This window comes from Pseudophryne corroboree, chromosome 2, assembly GCF_028390025.1.
Source record: "Pseudophryne corroboree isolate aPseCor3 chromosome 2, aPseCor3.hap2, whole genome shotgun sequence".
Taxonomy (NCBI): domain Eukaryota; kingdom Metazoa; phylum Chordata; class Amphibia; order Anura; family Myobatrachidae; genus Pseudophryne; species Pseudophryne corroboree.
In genome coordinates this window covers 574,167,396-574,191,443 of record NC_086445.1, presented here as the reverse complement: position 1 = coordinate 574,191,443, position 24,048 = coordinate 574,167,396, and the positions used below count along the sequence as shown (strand labels likewise).

Genomic DNA, 24,048 nt, shown 5'->3' with positions numbered 1-24,048 from the left:
GAGACCTCTTCCTTTTCGCGAGGACCTTCTCCAACAGGAGCCGTTTGCCTATCAAGACTTACTGCGGCTACATTTGACGGCTTGGAGGTTGAACACCAGATCTTAGCTCAGAAAGGCATTCCGAAAAAGGTAATTCCTACCCTGATACAGGCTATGAAGGGAGTAACGTCAAAACATTACCATCGGATTTGGAAAAAGTATGTGTCTTGGTGTTAATCTAAGAAGTTTCCTACGGTGGAGTTTCAACTTGGACGGTTTCTACTCTTTCTGCAAGCAGGCGTGGATGTAGGCCTACGCTTGGGCTCCATCAAGGTCCAGATTTCGGGCTTGTCCATTTTCTTTCAGAAACAATTGGCGGCTCTTCCTGAGGTTCAGACATTCTTGAAAGGGGTTCTGCATATTCAACCACCCTTTGTGCCTCCTACGGCACCATGGGATCTTAATGTGGTGCTGCAGTTCCTGCAATCGGATTGGTTCGAGCCTTTACAGGACGTGGACGTCAGGTTTCTTACTTGGAAGGCGGTCACTCTGTTGGCATTGGCGTCTGCGCGATGTGTGTTGGAGTTGGGTGCATTGAGGATAGGGCTGAACTCAACACGTCAGCAATTTCTTCCGAAGGTTGTGTCGGCTTTTCATATCAACCAACTTATTGTGGTGGAAGTGGCTACTACTGACTCCTCAATTACCTCAAATTCCTTGATTATTGTGAGGGCTTGGAAAATCTATGTGATGAGAACTTCTCGTCACAGGAAGTCGGACGCTTTGTTTGTCCTTTATGATCCCAACAAGGTTGGGTGTCCTGCTTCTAAGCAGACAATTTCTCGCTGGATTAGGTTCACTATCCAGCATGTTTATTCTACAGCAGGCTTGCCGTGTCCAAAATCTGTTAAGGCCCACTCTACTCATAAAGTGGGTTCTTCCTGGGCAGCTGGCCGGGGTGTCTTGGCTTTACAGCTTTGCCGAGCAGCTACTTGGTCAGGGTCGAACACGTTTGCTAAGTTCTACAAGTTCGATACTTTGGCCTCTATGGACCTAAAGTTTGGTCAATCAGTTCTGCAGGAACCTCAGCACTCCCTCCCGTACTGGGAGCTTTGGTACATCCCCATGGTACTAATGTGGACCCCAACATCCTCTAGGACGTAAGAGAAAATAGGATTTTAATTACCTACCGGTAAATCCTTTTATCGTAGTCTGTAGAGGATGCTGGGTGCCTGCCCAGTGCTTCATATTCCGGCATTGTTACTTTGTTCAGTTTTTTAGTTCAGCCGTTGCTGAATCGTTCCAAGATGGTTAGCTTGGCTTTCCTTTTGTTGTACGTGTGAGCTGGTGTGAGTCTCACCACTATCTGTATATTTCCTTCTCTCGAAGTATGTCCGTCTCCGGCACAGTTTCTAGACTGAGTCTGGTAGGAGGGGCATAGAGGGAGGAGCCAGTCCACACTATTAATCTCTTAAAGTGCCCATGGCTCCTAGTGCACCCGTCTATACCCCGTGGTACTAATGTGGACCCCAGCATCCTCTACGGAATACGATAAAAAGATTTACCAGTAGGTAATTAAAATCCTATTTCTCTATCGTCCTAGTGGATGCTGGGGTTCCTGAAAGGACCAGGGGGGATAGCGGCTCCGCAGGAGACAGGGCACAAAAAGTAAAGCTTTTCCGATCAGGTGGTGTGCACTGGCTCCTCCCCCTATGACCCTCCTCCAGACTCCAGTTAGATTTTTGTGCCCGGCCGAGAAGGGTGCAATCTAGGTGGCTCTCCTAAAGAGCTGCTTAGAGAAAGTTTAGCTAGGTTTTTTATGTTACAGTGATTCCTGCTGGCAACAGGATCACTGCAGCGAGGGACTGAGGGGAGAAGGAGTCAACTCACCTGCGTGCAGGATGGATTGGCTTCTTGGCTACTGGACATCAAGCTCCAGAGGGACGATCACAGGTACAGCCTGGATGGTCACCGGAGCCGCGCCGCCGGCCCCCTTGCAGATGCTGAAGACAGAAGAGGTCCAGAATCGGCGGCTGAAGACTCCTGCAGTCTTCTAAAGGTAGCGCACAGCACTGCAGCTGTGCGCCATTTTCCTCTCAGCACACTTCACACGGCAGTCACTGAGGGTGCAGGGCGCTGGGAGGGGGGCGCCCTGGGAGGCAAATGAGTACCTATAAAGGCTAAAAATACCTCACATATAGCCCTAGAGGCTATATGGAGATATTTAACCCCTGCCTGATTTCTCAAAATAGCGGGAGACGAGCCCGCCGGAAAAGGGGCGGGGCCTATCTCCTCAGCACACGGCGCCATTTCCTCTCACAGCTCCGCTGGTCAGGACGGCTCCCAGGTCTCTCCCCTGCACTGCACTACAGAAACAGGGTAAAACAGAGAGGGGGGGCAAATTTATGGCGATATTTTTATATAACAAAGCAGCTATAGGGGAGCACTTATTATAAGGCTATCCCTGATATATATATAGCGCTTTTGGTGTGTGCTGGCAAACTCTCCCTCTGTCTCCCCAAAGGGCTAGTGGGTCCTGTCTTCATTAGGAGCATTCCCTGTGTGTCTGCTGTGTGTCGGTACGTGTGTGTCGACATGTATGAGGACGATATTGGTGTGGAGGCGGAGCAATTGCCAAATATGGGGATGTCACCTCCTAGGGGGTCGACACCAGAATGGATGCCTTTATTTATGGAACTACGGGATAGTGTCAACACGCTAAAGCAGTCGTTTGACGACATGAGACGGCCGGACAATCAATTAGTGCCTGTCCAGGCGACTCAAACACCGTCAGGGGCTGTGAAACGCCCTTTGCCTCAGTCGGTCGACACAGACCCAGACACAGGCGATGACTCCAGTGGTGACGGTGACGAATCAACCGTATTTTCCAGTAGGGCCACACGTTATATGATTTTGGCAATGAAGGAGGCGTTACATTTAGCTGATACTACAGGTACCACTAAACAGGGTATTATGTGGGGTATGAAAAAACTACCTATAGTTTTTCCTGAATCAGAAGAACTAAATGACGTGTGTAATGAAGCGTGGGTTGCCCCTGATAAAAAGCTGATAATTTCAAAGAAATTATTGGCATTATACCCTTTCCCGCCAGAGGTTAGGGAGCGCTGGGAAACACCTCCTAGGGTGGACAAGGCGCTAACACGCTTATCTAAACAAGTGGCGTTACCCTCTCCTGAGACGGCCGCACTTAAAGATCCATCAGATAGGAGGATGGAAAATATCCAAAAAAGTATATACACACATGCAGGTGTTATACTACGACCAGCTGTAGCAACTGCCTGGATGGGCAGTGCGGGGGTAGTTTGGTCAGAATCCCTGATTGAAAATATTGATACCCTGGACAGGGACAATATTTTACTGTCGTTAGAACAAATAAAGGATGCATTTCTTTATATGCGTGATGCACAGAGGGATATATGCACACTGGCATCACGGGTAAGTGCTATGTCCATTTCGGCCAGAAGAGCTTTATGGACGCGACAGTGGACAGGCGATGCGGATTCAAAACGGCATATGGAAGTTTTGCCGTATAAGGGGGAGGAGTTATTTGGAGTCGGTCTATCAGATTTGGTGGCCACGGCTACAGCCGGGAAATCCACCTTTCTACCTCAAGTCACTCCCCAACAGAAAAAGGCACCGACTTTTCAACCGCAGCCCTTTCGTTCCTTTAAAAATAAGAGAGCAAAGGGCTATTCATATTTGCCACGAGGCAAAGGTCGAGGGAAGAGACAGCAACACGCAGCTCCTTCCCAGGATCAGAAGCCCTCCCCGGCTTCTACAAAAGCCTCAGCATGACGCTGGGGCTTCTCAAGCGGACTCGGGGACGGTGGGCGGTCGTCTCAAAAATTACAGCGCGCAGTGGGCTCACTCGCAAGTAGATCCCTGGATCCTGCAGATAATATCTCAGGGATACAGGTTGGAATTAGAGACAGATCCACCTCGCCGTTTCCTGAGGTCTGCTTTACCAACGTCCCCCTCCGAAAGGGAGACGGTGTTGGAAGCCATTCACAAGCTGTACTCTCAGCAGGTGATAGTCAAGGTACCTCTTCTGCAACAAGGGAAGGGGTATTATTCCACTCTTTTTGTGGTACCGAAGCCGGATGGCTCGGTAAGGCCTATTCTAAATCTGAAGTCCTTGAACCTGTACATAAAGAAGTTCAAGTTCAAAATGGAGTCACTCAGAGCAGTGATAGCGAACCTGGAAGAGGGGGACTTTATGGTATCCTTGGACATCAAGGATGCGTATCTCCACGTTCCAATTTACCCCTCACACCAGGGGTACCTCAGGTTCGTTGTACAAAACTGTCACTATCAGTTTCAGACGCTGCCGTTCGGATTGTCCACGGCACCTCGGATCTTTACAAAGGTAATGGCCGAGATGATGATTCTTCTTCGAAGAAAAGGCGTATTAATTATCCCATACTTGGACGATCTCCTAATAAGGGCGAGGTCCAGAGAACAGCTAGAGATGGAATTAGCACTGTCTCAAGAAGTGCTAAAACAGCACGGGTGGATTCTGAATATTCCAAAATCCCAGTTAATGCCGACAACTCGTCTGCTGTTCCTAGGGATGATTCTGGACACGGTTCAGAAAAAGGTTTTTCTCCCGGAGGAAAAAGCCAAGGAGTTATCCGAGCTTGTCAGGAACCTCCTAAAACCAGGAAAGGTGTCTGTACATCAATGCACAAGAGTCCTGGGAAAAATGGTGGCTTCTTACGAAGCGATTCCATTCGGCAGATTCCACGCAAGAATTTTCCAAAGGGATCTGTTGGACAAATGGTCAGGGTCGCATCTTCAGATGCACCTACGGATAACCCTGTCTCCAAGGACAAGGGTGTCTCTTCTGTGGTGGTTGCAGAGTGCTCATCTATTGGAGGGCCGCAGATTCGGCATACAGGATTGGATCCTGGTGACCACGGACGCCAGCCTGAGAGGCTGGGGAGCAGTCACACAAGGAAGAAACTTCCAGGGAGTATGGACGAGCCTGGAAACGTCTCTTCACATAAACATTCTGGAACTAAGAGCAATATACAATGCTCTAAACCAGGCAGAACCTCTGCTTCAGGGAAAACCGGTATTGATCCAGTCGGACAACATCACGGCAGTCGCCCATGTGAACAGACAGGGCGGCACAAGAAGCAGGAGGGCAATGGCAGAAGCTGCAAGGATTCTTCGCTGGGCAGAGAATCATGTGATAGCACTGTCAGCAGTGTTCATCCCGGGAGTGGACAACTGGGAAGCAGACTTCCTCAGCAGACACGATCTTCACCCGGGAGAGTGGGGACTTCATCCAGAAGTCTTCCACATGCTGGTAACCCGTTGGGAAAGACCAATGGTGGACATGATGGCGTCTCGCCTCAACAAAAAACTGGACAGGTATTGCGCCAGGTCAAGAGATCCGCAGGCAATAGCTGTGGACGCGCTGGTAACGCCTTGGGTGTACCAGTCGGTGTATGTGTTTCCTCCTCTGCCTCTCATACCAAAAGTATTGAGAATTATACGGCAAAGAGGCGTAAGAACGATACTAGTGGTTCCGGATTGGCCAAGGAGGACTTGGTACCCGGAACTGCAAGAGATGATCACGGAAGATCCGTGGCCTCTACCTCTAAGGAGGGACTTGCTTCAGCAGGGTCCCTGTCTGTTTCAAGACTTACCGCGGCTGCGTTTGACGGCATGGCGGTTGAACGCCGGATCCTAAAGGAAAGAGGCATGCCGGAAGAAGTCATTCCTACTTTGATTAAAGCAAGGAAGGAAGTAACCGTGCAACATTATCACCGAATTTGGCGAAAATATGTTGCGTGGTGCGAAGATCGGAGTGCTCCGACGGAGGAATTTCAACTGGGTCGATTCCTACATTTCCTGCAATCAGGATTGTCAATGGGTCTCAAATTGGGATCTATTAAGGTTCAAATTTCGGCCCTGTCGATTTTCTTTCAAAAAGAATTGGCTTCAGTCCCTGAAGTCCAGACCTTTGTTAAGGGAGTGCTGCATATACAGCCTCCTGTGGTGCCTCCAGTGGCACCGTGGGATCTAAATGTGGTTTTGGACTTCCTAAAATCTCATTGGTTTGAACCACTAAAAAAGGTGGATTTGAAATATCTCACATGGAAAGTGACCATGCTTCTAGCCCTGGCTTCTGCCAGGAGAGTGTCAGAATTGGCAGCTTTATCTTACAAAAGCCCATATCTGATTTTCCATTCGGACAGGGCAGAACTGCGGACTCGTCCGCATTTTCTCCCTAAGGTGGTGTCAGCATTTCATCTGAACCAGCCTATTGTAGTGCCTGCGGCTACAAGTGACTTGGAGGACTCCAAGTTACTGGACGTTGTCAGAGCATTAAAAATATATATTGCAAGGACAGCTGGAGTCAGAAAATCTGACTCGTTGTTTATATTGTATGCACCCAACAAGATGGGTGCTCCTGCGTCTAAGCAGACGATTGCTCGTTGGATCTGTAGCACAATCCAACTTGCACATTCTGTGGCAGGCTTGCCACAGCCTAAATCTGTAAAGGCCCACTCCACAAGGAAGGTGGGCTCATCTTGGGCGGCTGCCCGAGGGGTCTCGGCATTACAACTTTGCCGAGCAGCTACGTGGTCAGGGGAGAACACGTTTGTAAAATTTTACAAATTTGATACTCTGGCTAAGGAGGACCTGGAGTTCTCTCATTCGGTGCTGCAGAGTCATCCGCACTCTCCCGCCCGTTTGGGAGCTTTGGTATAATCCCCATGGTCCTTTCAGGAACCCCAGCATCCACTAGGACGATAGAGAAAATAAGATTTTACTTACCGATAAATCTATTTCTCGGAGTCCGTAGTGGATGCTGGGCGCCCATCCCAAGTGCGGATTATCTGCATAAATTGTACATAGTTATTGTTAACTAATTCGGGTTATTGTTGAAGGAAGCCATCTTTCAGAGGCTCCGCTGTTATCATACTGTTAACTGGGTTTAGATCACAAGTTGTACGGTGTGATTGGTGTGGCTGGTATGAGTCTTACCCGGGATTCAAAATCCTCCCTTATTGTGTACGCTCGTCCGGGCACAGTACCTAACTGGAGTCTGGAGGAGGGTCATAGGGGGAGGAGCCAGTGCACACCACCTGATCGGAAAAGCTTTACTTTTTGTGCCCTGTCTCCTGCGGAGCCGCTATCCCCCCTGGTCCTTTCAGGAACCCCAGCATCCACTACGGACTCCGAGAAATAGATTTATCGGTAAGTAAAATCTTATTTTTTAGACAAATATTTAGGACATCAAATTAATATTTTATCCCATAGTAATTATCTATTAGCATAATAATACAATTGTGTATGGCAGTCATAGTGCCAGACTGTGCTCTTAGCAAAGATAAGGGTTGGTTTATATAGTAAATACAGTGTATAATATATACATCTTTAATTATTTTCCTTTTAGTTAAATGCATGTCTTGCTTGTACTTTCTTCATTTCCTTAAAGAAAGTAATATGTGTTGTGCTAGACCTATGTGACCTCACTTCTGATAGTTCAATGTGCTGCTAACTGTGTAGCCTCACCCTGCAGCAGCATAATGTAAGGTGATATTCTATAGCAGGTTTAGCTAACCAGCCTTTAATATCAAACTTTTACGTCAGCAGAAAATGTTCTGAAAACTGTAGTTGAAGAAATATTCAGAAATTACAGTTCAATGGATAAGAACCTGGTTGCAGGATAGGAAACAGACAGTTGTAGTAAATGAGTGCAATCTATGGAGGGAAATGTTACCAGTGGAGTACCCCAGAGATCTGTACTTGGACCAGTTCTCTTTAATATCTTTGTTGGTGACATTGCAAATGATATTGAAGGGAAAGTATGCCTTTTTGCAGATGATACAAAGATATGCAACAGGATAGACACACCGGGATGGGTAAAACAAATGATTGATGACCTAGCTAGGCTTGAGAAATGATCAAGAACGTGGCAAGTTGGCAACTACAGTTTAATGCAAAAAAATGCAAAATCATGCACTTGGGTCTCAAAAACCTAAAGGCTAAATATAGTATCAAGGGTACTGTAATGGAAACTACTGAGGAGGAAATGGATTTAGGAGTCACTATTTCAAGTGACTTAAAGGCAGGGAAGCAATGAGAAAGGCAGGTCAGATGTTTGGTTGCATAGGGAGAGGAATCAGTAGCAGGTAAGAAGAAGTAATAATGCCACTGTATAGGTCATTGGTAATACTGTGTCCAGTTCTGGAGACCATATCTCCAGAAAGATATAAATACATTAGCGAGTGTACAAAGAAGGGCAACTAAAATGGTGCATGGCCTACATCACAAAACATACCCGGAAAGGCTAAAAGATCTTAACATGTATAGTTTGGAGGAGAGAAGGGAAAGGGGAGACATGATAGAAACTTTCAAATATATCAAGGGTCTTAACAAAGTTCAGGAGGGAAACATTCTTCAAAGGAAGAGAAGTATTAGAACTCAAGGACATACACTAAAACTGGAGGGAGGCAGATTCAGGGGAAATTTAAGGAAAATTTACTTCACAGAAAGGGTAGTGGATAAGTGGAATAGCCTCCCATCAAAGGTGGTAGAGGCTAAGACTGTAGAGCAATTTAAACATGCTTGGGATAGGCATATGAATAGCCTTACAAAGAATTAAGGTTCAAAAAGGGTTGAGATTACCTAAAGGATAAAAAAAGGGGGTGCAGACTAGATGGGTTAAGTGGTCCTTATCTGCTGTCAAATTCTATGTTTCTATGTAAATTCTACAGACATTCAACATAGACATTTCTGCATGAGTGTAGTCACAATCTAATCCATATTCTTTCAGTTTGCAATGTGACTGAACCCCATAAATTTCCCTCATAGACCTGGCTGCTGCTTTATCATCCGTGTTAATCGTTACCACTCCCTGTATGTTTAGCCTACTCTGAAACAACGTGATTTCTTCTCCTCCACAATTGATTGTAAGGTGTCCCGAATGCTATAAAGCTGTGTACACATTTGTTCAATCCTCCAGGGATCCGAGTTCAGAACAAACTGTCTATACCAGTGTTTCCCAACCTCGGTCCTCAAGGCACACCAACAGTTCTGGTTTTAGTGATATCCAGGCTTGAACACAGGTGACTTAATTAGTACCTCAGTTATTTTGATTAAACCATCTGTGCTGAAGCCTGGATATCACTAAAACCTGCACTGTTGGTGTGCCTTGAGGACCGCGGTTGGGAATGCCTGGTCTATACAATTCTACTGGAGACCTGGGGCCAGATGTAATGTTGCCCAAGTGCGGCGGCTGTGTGGGATACCAGCCGAACTCTGACTTTTTTTAAAGGGGCAATCAAAAGGCATGGTTTTGCCATGTAAGTGATTGCCCCTTTAAAAAGACATCCGAATTCGGCCGGCATCCCGCACAGTCTCAGATTCTACAACCAATCTATGCATACATACCTGTCTTTCCAATTTTTTACAGACCAGCTACCACTCACCTACAGATTTACATAATTGACAGAGCTACAAGTACTGTATGATCTGTGCATACTTTGAAACATTCATTAAAAGGTTCATAAAAAATAAAAATACGCTTCCCCCAAAAATAAATAAATAAATCTGTAACCACACCTCTAAGCCTGGGTTTGTATTGAAAAATAAGGGGAGGGGGTGTAACAGCGTGGGGTTCCCGTGCCATTATGTTAACCAGCCCCAAGCTAGTCATCCCAGGGCTGGAATCACTCGGAATGTTGCCCTCCCCCTCCAAGAAATGGGTTAATCGTCCCAAGAGATAATCAACCCCAGGTGGTGGGTGCGGGGTTAATGGTAATAAATAAATAAGATGGAGGTAGATGTATGAATTATCATTGTGGGGGAGAAGTGGAATGTGCACTGATCCAGTTTCTCCCCATGTATTACAGTGGCTGTACTTGCTTAGTGACAGATGCGCTATACACCTCTGTCTTTATTATCAGGTGGTCACTGCAGCTTCCTCAGACTGGCTGTTGGAGCTCCTCCACGAGGCCCATGAAGCCTGTATCCAGTGACGCAGACCCTGGGCCAGGCATACCTACAAATTTATGGGGATGTGCCCCCGTTTTGTAGAACGGTTTGGTCACTGCACACCCCCCAGTTTCGGCTGCATGTCAGTCTTGTGGCTAAGGGAGGGCTGCAAGTGATCACGCAGGACTTGTCCTGTATGTGCACAGAATGCGTCCTGGGCATGCGCAGTTCCACCACCATTATATTTGTACGTAAACTATCCAAATTACATATAAATCCGAATCAGGCCCTCTGTGAATTATGCGGTTACAGGTGAGAGATCCTCTTAGCTTTCAATGCACTAAGTGCAACCTGGAAGTATACACCGACATGTAGTCTGCAATTAAATGAAGTTATTGTTGCTGCTGGCAGACTACTTAGAAGTCCACACATGTGTACATAATCTTTCCAGTATGTCACTTTAGGTATGAAGTGGATCTTTCGTCTTGACAGAACAATGTAAAATTCACCTCTACAGCTATTTGAGAATAAAAAACAATATTAATAAACGCAGTAAAATCCCTTGTTTCCTTACAAATGGGAGAATGTTACAGTGGAAAAATGGACTGCTTTCAACTATTGAAGTGCATAGACTGGCACTGTGGTGCTTGTAGTAATAAATACAAAATGTGATCTGTGTAATGCATCTAACAGGTACACATAGTATGACTGATCAAATTCTATACCTTTGTTATCAGAGAGCACAGATGATGAAAAAATTGTCAGTTTCCACTGGGAGGAGCTGAAGGGTCCTCTAAGAGAAGAGAAGATCAAAGCAGATACGGCTGTTTTAACACTCACCAACCTGGTACCTGGTAATTACACCTTCAGGTAAGAATTTGTGCTTTGGAGGGAGCTCTTTGGGATGCTGGATGTTACATATCAGGTGTCTGCTTTGACCTCATATAGACAATAAAGGAACTTGCTTGAATAAAACATAAAATTTAATACAATCAAATTCAATTTATAACAACCACACTATAATTCTATAATCACAAATTTTAAGATCATATATTTCCACTACTTTGACAGGAAGCACACTGACCGCAATATTATACTGAGCTGATATAGCAACACTGTGTCATAAAGTCTTTAAACAGACCCGCCAGGACTGTTAGTAAAGTGCTACAATAGTGCAACAATAACCAGTGTCTGAAACGAAATGTTAACAAGGTTTCTCCTTTCCTACTGTTTACTGGCGTCCCAGTGCAGAGGATTAAGCTGTGATGATAATTACCTGAACCTGCGGGAATGTCCGTTGTTACAGCAGAATTCACGGAGAGCGTCCTTGTAGTATACACAGAAAGCACTGCCGCTGATGTAAGTGATGCAGATTTTCTCACTGCACTGGCGGGTAGATGTACCACTTGGCTACCGCTCAGATAAGGACCGCTGGCTGGAGCGCTCAAGCGGGTACACTTGGTACACTCGGTCAGGTAGTTCTATCGATGTTACCGTCAATGGGTGGAGCTAGGAGAGATGACGTCAACGCGTTTCGTCCCCTTACAAGTTGGGACTTCCTCAAGACTACCAAGTGTACCCGCTTGAGCGCTCCAGCCAGCGGTCCTTATCTGAGCGGTAGCCAAGTGGTACATCTACCCGCCAGTGCAGTGAGAAAATCTGCATCACTTACATCAGCGGCAGTGCTTTCTGTGTATACTACAAGGACGCTCTCCGTGAATTCTGCTGTAACAACGGACATTCCCGCAGGTTCGGGTAATTATCATCACAGCTTAATCCTCTGCACTGGGACGCCAGTAAGCAGTAGGAAAGGAGAAACCTTGTTAACATTTCATTTCAGACACTGGTTATTGTTGCACTATTGTAGCACTTTCCTAACAGTCCTGGCGGGTCTGTTTAAAGACTTTATGACACAGTGTTGCTATATCAGCTCAGTATAATATTGCGGTCAGTGTGCTTCCTGTCAAAGTGGTGGAAATATATGATCTTAAAATTTGTGATTATAGAATTATAGTGTGGTTGTATTAAATTAAATTTGATTATATTAAATTTTATGTTTTATTCAAGCAAGTTCCTTTATTGTCTATGTGAGGTCAAAGCAGACACCTGATATTTATTAATCAATACATCTAGCGCAATACACTATTTGTTTTTTTGCTTTTGTGGTTTTGGGGATCTTGCGAATCCTCTAGTGTTTGCAGCTGATGTTTTTTGACTAATTTATATATTAACTAATATTATTGGTTATTTGCGCCAGGAATTGGGGTGTTTCTTCCACCCCTAAAAATTGGTTGCTGGATGTTACATGAAGAACTTTTCATGGAATACTAGATGGAATAAGAAACTACTGTATGTACTAAAGGGAAACGAGCATTGCTGAGTGATACGTTGTCCTTGTTTAACACATGTTTAGCTGACTTGTTTAATGTGTCTGTTAAACAGAAGTCAGAAACTGTTTTTTTTTTATCCATGATGCAGACTTAAAGGTTCTTGTTTGCAAAAAGTATTATACTCCACTTCATAGGTAGAACACCGGCTGAGTATGCACTTTACAGGAAACCGTACACTAATATAAGTTTATTTTAGAGCTTTAACAGAAGTTTTCATTACAGCTTTAATTGACATAAGGCAAACGTTTTATCATTCAAAACTGATTATACTAATAAATTAATATACTTTCAATTTTAGCTAAGAGCAGTACGTGAGCTTATTTCTTAGTGATTTTGAGCCCACAGACTTGCTCCTTACTGCACTGTTATGCACATCATGTTTTCAGCATTCTCTCAGGTGACTGCAATTTTGAGGTTGAGGAGTGGGGCCCACTGGTAGTTTCCCATGTGGGCCAGTCCAGTCCTGACCAGTGATCTACTGAACACAGGACAAATATCTTATGATTGATGAATCCAAGGCCTAAATGTATTAAGCGTTAACAAGAGATAAATCTGAGACGCATAATGAGAGATAAATGATCAGCCAATCAGTTTCTTAACTGCCATGTAACAGTCTGTGTTGGCTAATCATTTATCTCTCCTTATGCGTCTCAAATTTATTTCTTGTTAACGCTTAATACATCTGGGCCCAAATGTGTAATCTATGGTTCATTATACAGGGTTTGCGTATGCCACCGAGTAGGTAGTAGGATGGTTCCTTAGTGTGTGGGGTCTATTTACCAAAGCCACTGCTTCCTGGCGTGTTCAAGCCCAAAATGTAAAAGGGCAATACTTCTAATAGCAACCTACACTAAGATAATGACCCAAAACACCTACAGTATGTAAGAACTACCTTTGAGAAATGAGGAAGGTGGTAAGCTTCAAATCATGGAATGGCCAGCATAGTCTCCAGCCTTAAACCCAAAAGAGCTGGTTTGAGATGAACTACACAGATGGGTGAAAGTAAAGCAACCTACGGTCCAACTGCAATACATTTTTGGGTACTTCTGCTACAATGTTGGGAATAAACATTTATATCTGCTTTGAGACGTTAAACATTTAGATTACATTTAGGCCAAATTATTGTGATACACATATATATTTTTTCTAATTGTTTATATTATTTCTATGCTTTCATTTCTTTATATTCAGACATTGTGTAAATATCAGTATAAACTGGAAATGCAGTACAGGTTGAGTATGCCATATCCAAATATTCCGAAATACGGAATATTCCGAAATACGGACTTTTTTCAGTGAGAGTGAGCTAGTGAAACCTTTGTTTTTTGATGGCTCAATGTACACAAACTTTGTTTAATACACAAAGTTATTAAAAATATCGTATTAAATGACCTTCAGGCTGTGTGTATAAGGTGTATATGAAACATAAATGAATTGTGTGAATGTACACACACTTTGTTTAATGCACAAAGTTACAAAAAATATTGTCTAAAATTACCTTTAGGCTGTGTTCATAAGGTGTATATGTAACACAAATGCATTCTGTGCTTAGATTTAGGTTCCATCACCATAATATCTCATTATGGTATGCAGTTATTCCAAAATACGGAAAAATCCAATATCCAAAATACCTCTGGTCCCAAGCATTTTGGATAAGGGATACTCAACCTGTAGTTACAAAAGCTAGAACATTTGACTGGTAGTGTGTTTGTATGTATGTATTCATCTACACAGACACTTGGAAGTGAAAGGTCATATGCATATGCCATGCTATACAGTATAGCTCAATATTTTATTTTTATCTAAGCAATATATGTTTATCGAAAAATCCAAAAGTACAAACACAGTGTACAGAGCACTGATAATCCTGAGTACTACTAGTAGTATATTGATAAACAAAGGGAACAGGCTGATAATCTGAAACCAACAGGTCAAAACTAAAGAAACCAACAGAGAAGAGCTACCAAATTGGTTAAGGGCAGAGAGCCATATGACTATAATGAAAGGTTAACCAGGTTAGATATGTTTACACATTACAAAGAGGCGACTAAAGGTGCGTACACACTGACCAATATATCGGGCGTTCCCTTGAACGGCCGATATATCACAGGTCCATCGGCCAGGGTGTACAAGCTATATGTCTGTGCACAGCTGACGGCCAATATATTGTTAGATACATTGGCACGTCGGTGTGTGTGTGCGGACGGTCAGCCGACTGCCCACACACCAGCTGCAGCAGCCAGCTGAAGTGGGCGGGCGTGTCCGCCCAGTTCATGACGTCAGTCCCCGACGGATCGGGCAGTGTGTATGCACAACACATTGCCCGGTCCGGCTTTAGATATACAGTATCTGCAGATCAAATGATCTGCAGACATATCTGTAGGTGTGTACCCAGCATAAGAGGAGATATGATTAATATTTATAAATACATTGAGGGGCATTAGAGGGAATTATCAGGCGATCAGTTTATCATGAGATCTGTACACAGAAGACGTGGCCACCCCCTAAGGTTAAAGGAGAGGACTTTTGAAACCCAGCAAAGGGTTTCTTCACAGTGAGGGCGGTTAAGGTATGGAATTCTCTGCCGGAGAAGGTTGTTTTAGCTGAAAAAAGGGTTGAACAGATTTTTAGCAGAAAACGAAATGTAGGGATACAACCTGTATAATCAGATGAAATATAGGTTGAAATATAGGTTGAACTCAATGGACAAACTGTCTTTTTTTTTTTCTTCAACCTTAACAACTACATCACTGTGTTACAACTCGATGTTATAGGAGATATCATGGGTACCAGACAACAGGGTCAGTATCTTTTATTTCAAGAGAAGGGAGAGGAAAGGAAAAGAGTAATTAGAGAGGGATACAGACTAGAGGGACTGAAATAGAAAAAAATGAAAAATAAAGCGACAGTGACAGGGATATGAACCAATGCACAATATTTTTTTTTATTAGCAATTGTTTAAACTGTTTAGAACATGCTTTATATAAATTAATTAGTCATTCAGATCATATCACCCCCTCCCCCCTCCCCAACCCCTGTCCAGGACATGGACGGCCTAGGTGAGCAGTCTATGTTCCAGAGCAAGGGGTGGAGGAGGTAGTCTGTTACCCGGCTGCAAGGTGAAGTCCCGGAGCGACACCCCCGTATCGGCATCTGCGCACGCCTATGGCTACACACAATTATGGCCTTTTGTGGGAAGCAAACCCAAGGCCTCTGCTGTGTTGCAATATCGAGTTAAATTCAGTTTGTCTTAATTTTATGTCCTTTGGACAACTGAATTACTGACCATTTTGTTCCATTAATAAACTCTCTTTAGGTGACTGCATTCTCTTTGTTTTACTACCTGCAAGGTTAATTAGCATCTGTATAGGAGATTCGTTTGTAACTCTTTTTCTTTTTCATCCACTAGGGGTCACTGGAGTACTCTAGGGATATGGACGGTTCCACAGGAACTAGGCACTGAATAAGTTAAAATTTGAGACTACTTCTCCCCTCCATATCCCCGAGTACCTCAGTGTTTTTTCGGTGCTCACCGAGCAACTAGGCCTGTGGAGTTTCTCCACAGTTATTGGATTTATTTTTGATTTTTCAATGTTCCACATCCCTTCCCCCCTTCCAGAAAGGCGAGGGTTCGGGATAGTGGAAGCTGCTGAAGCAACTGTGGGTGTCGGACCTCTCTAAAAAGAGCTCCCTCACTGCCACGGGCAGGTCTAAAACCTGCAGTAAAGGCTGGACGGAACTTAGAGAGAAGCCCCGTCATAGCCCTCACCACAGGGTCCAGGTATGTTGAACGGGGCGGTCAGCTCACGCTGCCGCCCCGCTGTGTGGGATACTGTGTGTGTGGCCACCGGCCGCTGCCTTCAGCCGCCCGCCGCCGTTTCCAGCGCCGCTGTCTATGCTGTGTCCCCCGCCGCTCTGAGCCGCGCCGGACACGTTGATTTATGCATAGGCCGCTCCACGGCTCTATGCAGCGCGCTCCCCGGCCCTCGATGCCGCTTCCGGCTCCCTCTCCACCATAGCCCGGCTCCGTGTATAGAGAACGGTACACGGAGCATGGGGGGGACACACACACACACACACACAAATGAGAGTTTTTGTAAAAGGCAGGCTCCATAGCCTAGTGAGTAACTTTGATGCCACAGTGATGTTCCCTGCACACAGAAATGTCAGGGTCACTGGATAAAATCTCATGATTCAACTCTTGTTGATAAAAGAAAGTATGTTTACTGGAATACAGCAGCGCTGCATATGTATTACAATAGGCTATTAAGTCTTTGTTAAACAGGATACATGCTGCTCATATATGTGCAGGTTTGAATGCAGGTATGTTTATTAAATCTGCTTACATAATTGTAAGTCTGCATATTTAACCATTTTTCCTGTTGTTTTTCCAGAATTTCCTGTATTACATCTCTCCTCCATTGAAGGCGCAGGGGTGTTAAGGGGAATTTGGAATCAGGCATATTGCTCGCGCAAGTTGTTTTTTGTATTGTCTGTCTGTATAATGAGTAAGACACCAGCAAAGACTATTATTCTTATCATAACTGTTTATAATGATATTATCCCAAAGACTGCAAATCTGAATCATGGCTGTGGTCAGCCAAATACTGGCTTTGTTCACTGTTGTAAAGTAAGATGTGTTATACAATTGGTCAGCACATGGTGATTATAAAACAGTATCTGTGGAGCACTGCAAGCATTGTGAGTTCAGGCTCACCTGCAGCAGCTTTGCTTAATTCACTTAGCCACACCACAATTGAATACGCCCGATCTCATCTGATCTTGGAAGCTGAGCAGTGTTGGGCCTGGTTACCCACCTGGGAATACAAGGTGCTGTAGGTACTTCTAAATCTACAGCCACACCACACTGGATACGGGACCCATTAACTAAGCTGCGGTTAAGCAGCAGACATCTCAGGTTTTTTAAGCCTGTGAGTGGTCACATTTAGTTTCAGACTTCTTAAAATTATTATTCCTCTGAATCAGGATATATCTGGATATATGTATATGGGTATATAATATATATGTGTATGTATGCATATATGAAATATATATATATATTATAAGGTCTGAGTATGTGTGAATATACATTGTTATGTGTGTGTGTGTATGTGTATATATATATATATATATATATATATATATATGTATATATAATATGCTGACATTAAAAATCTATTTTTCAATAAGCAAGACTACAGTGACGCAGTTGGTCGGCACACAGTGCTTATTAAACAGTATCTGTTGAGCACTGCAAACATTGTGAGTTCAGGCCTCACCTCCCCAGATCCCCAGTGGCCTAATGGATAGGACTCTGCCCTCCTAAACCAGGGATTGTGGGTTCAGGTCCCATCTGGATTGCAAGTCACTACAGCAACCATTTCATCACCAGAGTTGATGTTTAAACAGCAGCTTTGCTTATTATTTTTACAGGTGGCTGTGTAGCCAAGTGGTTAGGCTTCCCGCCCACAGTGAACTTTGTGATTACATGGACACTGGTTCAGATCCTGGTTTAACAGGTGTAATATATTTAAAAAAAAATAATAATAATAAAAAAAGAAAAAAAAAGAAAACATGGTAGGACACCATTTTTAACATTACTTCCTGGTTCTTTGCAGGAGGTTGCTGCCCTACAACACTCAGCCTCTGGGGGAGCGGGGGGTTGTTAGGAATTTAATTTATTAATTTATTAATTGTTTTTGACAGCATGTCTCTACAGGAAGATTCACTATTGCTGGTAACCACATGCACGGTAATGCAGGTTTATACACAGATTACTTCCGTGGTGTACTTACTGGTCGGGGTACATGATCACTAAGTCTAATGCATAATCAAACAAGCAGCTTCGCTGCAGAGTCGGTCACACAGTGTGTCGGACAAATACGACTGCACAGACAGACCCTTACCGGTCCTCTTTGGGGGAAAATGCGGGCGCATGTACTGCCTGAGGGAAAAAAATAAAAAAAAATTTTTTCACTGTTTTCAGCTAAATTGTTGCGGTCGATTCGCCGCCAGCCCTCATAGCACCAGGCCAGTACATTAGGTTCTCAGCGAAGGCTGAACAATTTCCAATGAGAGACAATTGCAATTATTGGGCGTTTAACTACCTATCGGAGTGTACCCTACACAGCAGTACGGCTGTTGCTTCGCCCTGCTTTGGTAAGGGTTTGAGGTAACAAGGCTGTAGTGGCAGGGCACTCCAGTTCAGGTTTGCCCTAAATAAAGACCACCTTACACTTCTTGCTGCCTACAGCTTCTGTGACGTTGGCAGTTGGTTCTTGCGTTTCAGCTTCGCTAGTGGCACACAACGTCCACTTTGGCTACGTTCCAGACGAGAATAGATCACAGACCAGGGGGGGGGGGGGGGAGAGAATCTGTTTTCCTACCATTGTCTACGCGAATTCCTGAATGATTCCGTCTCATCGACTTCAATTCCTAGGTATGATTCTCGATACGGTAAATCAAAGAATTTACCTACCCGAACAGAAGTACAGGTCATTCGTCATCTGGTACAATTAGTGCTTAAGCCACGCACAGTCTCGTTTCATTTGTGCATTCGCCTATTAGACACAATGGTGGCGGCTTTCGAAGCGCTTCAGTTCGGAAGACTTCACTCACGTCCTTTTTAACTGGATGTGCTCGCACAATGGTCGGACTCGCTTCTGCATATTCACCGCAGGGTGAGGTTGTCTCCAAAGGCCAGAGTGTCGCTACTCTGGTGGCTCAAGGTACAGAATCTAACCGCAGGGAAACGGTTCAGCGCCTGGAATTGGATAATTCTCACGGCGGACGCGAGTCTCAGAGGTTGGAGAGCTGTAGTTCAAAATTTTCAGCTCCAGGGTCTCTGGGCGGATCACGAAAGATTGCTGTCTATAAATGTCCTGGAACTCCGGGCAATTTACAATGCGCTACAACAAGCAGTGCACATGCTGCAGGCTCAGGCTGTTCAGGTGCAGTCAGACAACGCGACGGCGGTCGCATACATCAACAAACAAGGAGGAATGGAAAGCCGCATGGCCATGCGGGAAGTAGCTCGAATCCTCAGTTGGGCCGAGGTGATTTTGTCGGCAGTATTCATTCCGGGAGTGGACAACTGGGAGGCGGATTATCTCAGCTGTCGGGATTTTTTATCCAGGATGTGCATTAAATCCAGAAGTGTTTCACATGTTGGTCCAGAGGTGGGGTTACCCGCAAGTGGACCGGATGGCATCTCGCCACAATTATCAAACGCCCCAGTACGCGTCCAGAATGAGAGATCCAAAGGCAGTGGCGGTGGATGCTCTCACAATCACGTGGCCATACAGTCTCGTGTATCTGTTCCACCGTTTTCCGCTGCTCCCTCTGTTGCTAAAACGGATCAAAAGAGAGTCCGCCACAGTCATACTAGTGGCGCCTCATTGGCCTCGGAGAGCTTGGTTTCGGATCTTCGCGGTCTACTCGCGGAAGTTCCTTGGCCGCTCCCACTGCGTCCGGACCTGTTACAACAGGGTCCGTTCTTTTTCTCCGATTTAGCGCGGCGGGGTTGACGGAGTGGCTGTTGAGACAGCCCTCTTAAAAAGAGAGGGCATTCCAGAATAGGTTATACCAACCATGTTACATGCTAGTAAGCCAGTTACGGCAGCTCATTATTACAGAATTTGGCGTGCCTATATAGGTTGGTGTAAAGTTCGGAAGTTCCGACATCATCTTTTTTGTTATGTCTACAGATGGGGTTAGATGGAGGTCGGCGTTTATCCACACTAAAGGTGCAAATATCTGCGTTGTCAATTTATTTTCAAAGAAGATTGGCTCTATTGCCGTCAGTACACACCTTTATGCAGGGTGTCCTCAAAGTACAGCCTCCATTTCACTCCACTTACTGCGCTATGGGACTTAAATCTGGTTTTAGATTGCTTATAGTCTTTTTATTTCGAACCCTTACAACAAGTGGATATTAAGTTTCTCACTTGGGAAACAATTTCTCTCCTAGCCTTAGCTTCGGCAGGGCGGGTTTCAGATTTGGGTGCCTTGTCATGCAAGCCACCGTATTTAGTGTTTCATAATGACAGAGCGGAACTTTGGATGAATCCCGCTTTCCTACCAAAAGTAGGGTCCTCTTTTCACATCAATCATACAATAGTAGTTCCTGTGTTAACAGGAGATTCTGGAATTTTTGTTGGGGTACGTGCATTACTCGTTTATGTACTCCGAACGTCTACAGTTCCTAAGACGGATACGTTGTTATCCTCTATGATGCGGCCAAGATGGGTTGGCCACTTTCTAAGCAGACCTTATCCAGATGGATAAAACTGACCATACGTCAGGCTTACCTTCATGCTAGGTTACAGCCGCCTACATCAGTAACAGCTCATTCCACATGTTCTCCGGGAATGTCATGGGCAGCTGGTCGTGGAGTTCTACGACACAGCTTTTGCAGTGCGGCTACATGGTCTTCAGTGCACATGGTTGTGCGCTTTTACAAGTTTGATACTTTTGCGGCATCAGCATCTAGCTTTGGCCGTCTAGTGTTACAGGTGCCAAACAGCTCTCCCGCCCAGGGGGGAAACTTTGGTACGTCCCTAGAGTACTCCAGTGACCCCTAGTGAATGAAAAAGAAAATAGGATTTCTCTAACGTCCTAAGTGGATGCTGGGGACTCCGTCAGGACCATGGGGTTTAGCGGCTCCGCAGGAGACAGGGCACAATAATAAAAGCTTTAGGATCAGGTGGTGTGCACTGGCTCCTCCCCCTATGACCCTCCTCCAAGCCTCAGTTAGATTTTTGTGCCCGGCCGAGAAGGGTGCAATCTAGGTGGCTCTCCTGAGCTGCTTAGAATAAAAGTTTAAGTTAGGTTTTTTATTTTCAGTGAGTCCTGCTGGCAACAGGCTCACTGCTACGAGGGACTTAGGGGAGAGAAGTAAACTCACCTGCGTGCAGGATGGATTTGCTTCTTAGGCTACTGGACACCATTAGCTCCAGAGGGAGTCGGAACACAGGTCTCACCCTGGGGTTCGTCCCGGAGCCGTGCCGCCGACCCCCCTTGCAGATGCCGAAGTTGAAGAGGTCCAGAGGTCCAGAAACAGGCGGCAGAAGACTTTCAGTCTTCATAAGGTAGCGCACGGCACTGCAGCTGTGCGCCATTGTTGTCAGCACACTTCATACCAGCGGTCACTGAGGGTGCAGGGCGCTGGGGGGGGCGCCCTGGGCAGCAATGTATTATACCTTTTTTTATGGCTAAAATACATCACATATAGCCCTTGAGGCTATATGGATGTATTTAACCCCTGCCAGATCTCACAAACTCCGGGAGAAGAGCCCGCCGTTTTAGGGGGCGGGGCCTATTCTCCTCAGCACACGGCGCCATTTTCCTGCTCAGCTCTGCTGTGAGGAAGGCTCCCAGGCTCTCCCCTGCACTGCACTACAGAAACAGGGTTAAAACAGAGAGGGGGGGCACTTATTTGGCGATATGATTACATATGTAAAAATGCTATAAGGGAAAACACTTGTATAAGGGGTTGTCCCTGTATAATTATAGCGTTTTTGGTGTGTGCTGGCAAACTCTCCCTCTGTCTCCCCAAAGGGCTAGTGGGGTCCTGTCCTCTATCAGAGCATTCCCTGTGTGTGTGCTGTGTGTCGGTACGTGTGTGTCGACATGTAGGAGGACGATGTTGGTGAGGAGGCGGAGCAAATTGCCTGTATTGGTGATGTCACTCTCTAGGGAGTCGACACCGGAATGGATGGCTTATTTAGGAATTACGTGATAATGTCAACACGATGCAAGGTCGGTTGACGACATGAGACGGCCGGCAAACAAATTAGTACCTGTCCAGGCGTCTCAGACACCGTCAGGGGCTTGTAAAAACGCCCATTTACCTCAGTTGGTCGACACAGACACAGACACGGACACTGACTTCAGTGTCGACGGTGAAGAAACAAACGTATTTTCCTTTAGGGCCACACGTTACATGTTAAGGGCAATGAAGGAGGTGTTACATATTTCTGATACTACAAGTACCACAAATAAGGGTATTATGTAGGGTGGGAATAATCTACTTGTAGTTTTTCCTGAATCAGATAAATTAAAGTGTGTGATGATACGTGGGTTTCCTCCGATAGAAAATTATTGGAGGTATACCCTTTCCCGCCAGAAGTGAGGGCGAGTTGGGAAACACACCTTAGAGTGGATAAGGCGCTCACACGCTTATAAAAACAAGTGGCGTTACCGTCTCCAGATACGGCCGCCCTCAAAGAGCCAGCTGATAGGAAGCTGAAAAATATCCTAAAAAGTATATACACACATACTGGTGTTATACTACGACCAGCAATCGCCTCAGCCTGGATGTGCAGCGCTGGGGGGGCTTGGTCGGATTTCCTGACTGAAAATATTGATACCCTTGACAGGAACAATATTTTATTGACTATAGAGCATTTTAAGGATGCATTTCTATATATGCGAGATGCGCATTCTGGCATCAAGAGTAGATGTGATGTCCATATCTGCCAGACGATGTTTATAGACATGACAGTGGTCAGGTGATGCAGATTCCAGACGGCACATGGAAGTATTGCCGTATAAAGGGGCGGTCCATCGGACCTGGTGGCCATGGCAACAGCTGGAAAATCCACTTTTGTTACCCCAAGTCACATCTCAGCAGAAAAGGACACAGTCTTTTCAGTCTCAGTCCTTTCGTACCCATAAAGGCAGGCGGGCAAAAGGCCAGTCATATCTGCCCAGGGTTAGAGGAAAGGGAAGAAGACTGCAGCAGGCAGCCCATTCCCAGGAACAGAAGTCCTCCACAGCTTCTGCCAAGTCCGCAGCATGACGCTGGGGCCATACAAGCGGACTCAGGTGCGGTGGGGGGTCATCTCAAGAGTTTCAGCACGCAGTGGGCTCACTCGCAAGTGGACTCCTGGATCCTACACGTAGTATCCCAGGTGTACATTGGAAATTCGAGACGTCTTCCCCTCACAAGTTCCTGAAGTCTGCTTTACCAACGTCTCCCTCCGACAGGGAGGCAGTATTGGGAAAAAATTCACAGGCTGTATTCCCAGCAGGTGATAATCAAAGTACCCCTCCTACAACAAGGGAAGGGGTATTATTCCACACTATATTGTGGTACTGAAGCCAAACGGCTCGGTGAGATCTAAAAGATTTGAACAATTACATACAAGGGTTCAAATCAAGATGGAGTCACTCAGAGCAGTGATAGCGAACCAGGACGATATGGTGTCACTGGATATCAGGGACGCTTACCTACATGTCCAAATTTTGCCCTTCTCACCAAGGGTATCTCAGGTTCGTGGTACAGAACTGTCACTATCAGTTCAGACGCTGCCGTTTGGATTGTCCACGGCACCCCGGGTCTTTACCATGGTAATGGCCGAAATGATGATTCTTCCTAAAAGAAATATGGACGCTTTCCTGATAAGGGCAAGGTCCAGAGAACAGTTGGCGGTCGGAGTAGCACTATCTCAAGTAGTTCTACGACAGCACGAGTGGATTCTAAATATTCCAAAATCGCAGCTTTTTCCGACGACACGTCTAATGTTCCTAGGAATGATTCTGGACACAGTCCAGAAAAGGATATTTTCTCCCGGAGAAGAAGGCCAGGGAGTTACCCGAGCTAGTCAGGAACCTCCTAAAACCAGGAAAAGTATCAGTGCATCATTGCACAAGGGTCCTGTGAAAAATGGTGGTTTCTTACAAAGCGATCCCATTCGGTAGA

The 24,048-nt window shown here is 45.3% G+C and overlaps 1 protein-coding gene across 2 annotated transcripts in view; it reads left to right on the top strand.

Moving 5' to 3' along the window:
• The window catches only part of KIAA0319L (KIAA0319 like), a 295,721-nt gene that overhangs the window by 198,186 nt on the left and 73,487 nt on the right, over window positions 1-24,048 (top strand). For both annotated transcript variants that reach the window (XM_063954443.1, XM_063954442.1), the window contains exon 10: window positions 10,692-10,824. In XM_063954443.1, coding sequence (XP_063810513.1) covers window positions 10,692-10,824 — 133 coding nt within the window. The remainder of the gene's footprint in view (window positions 1-10,691; window positions 10,825-24,048) is intronic.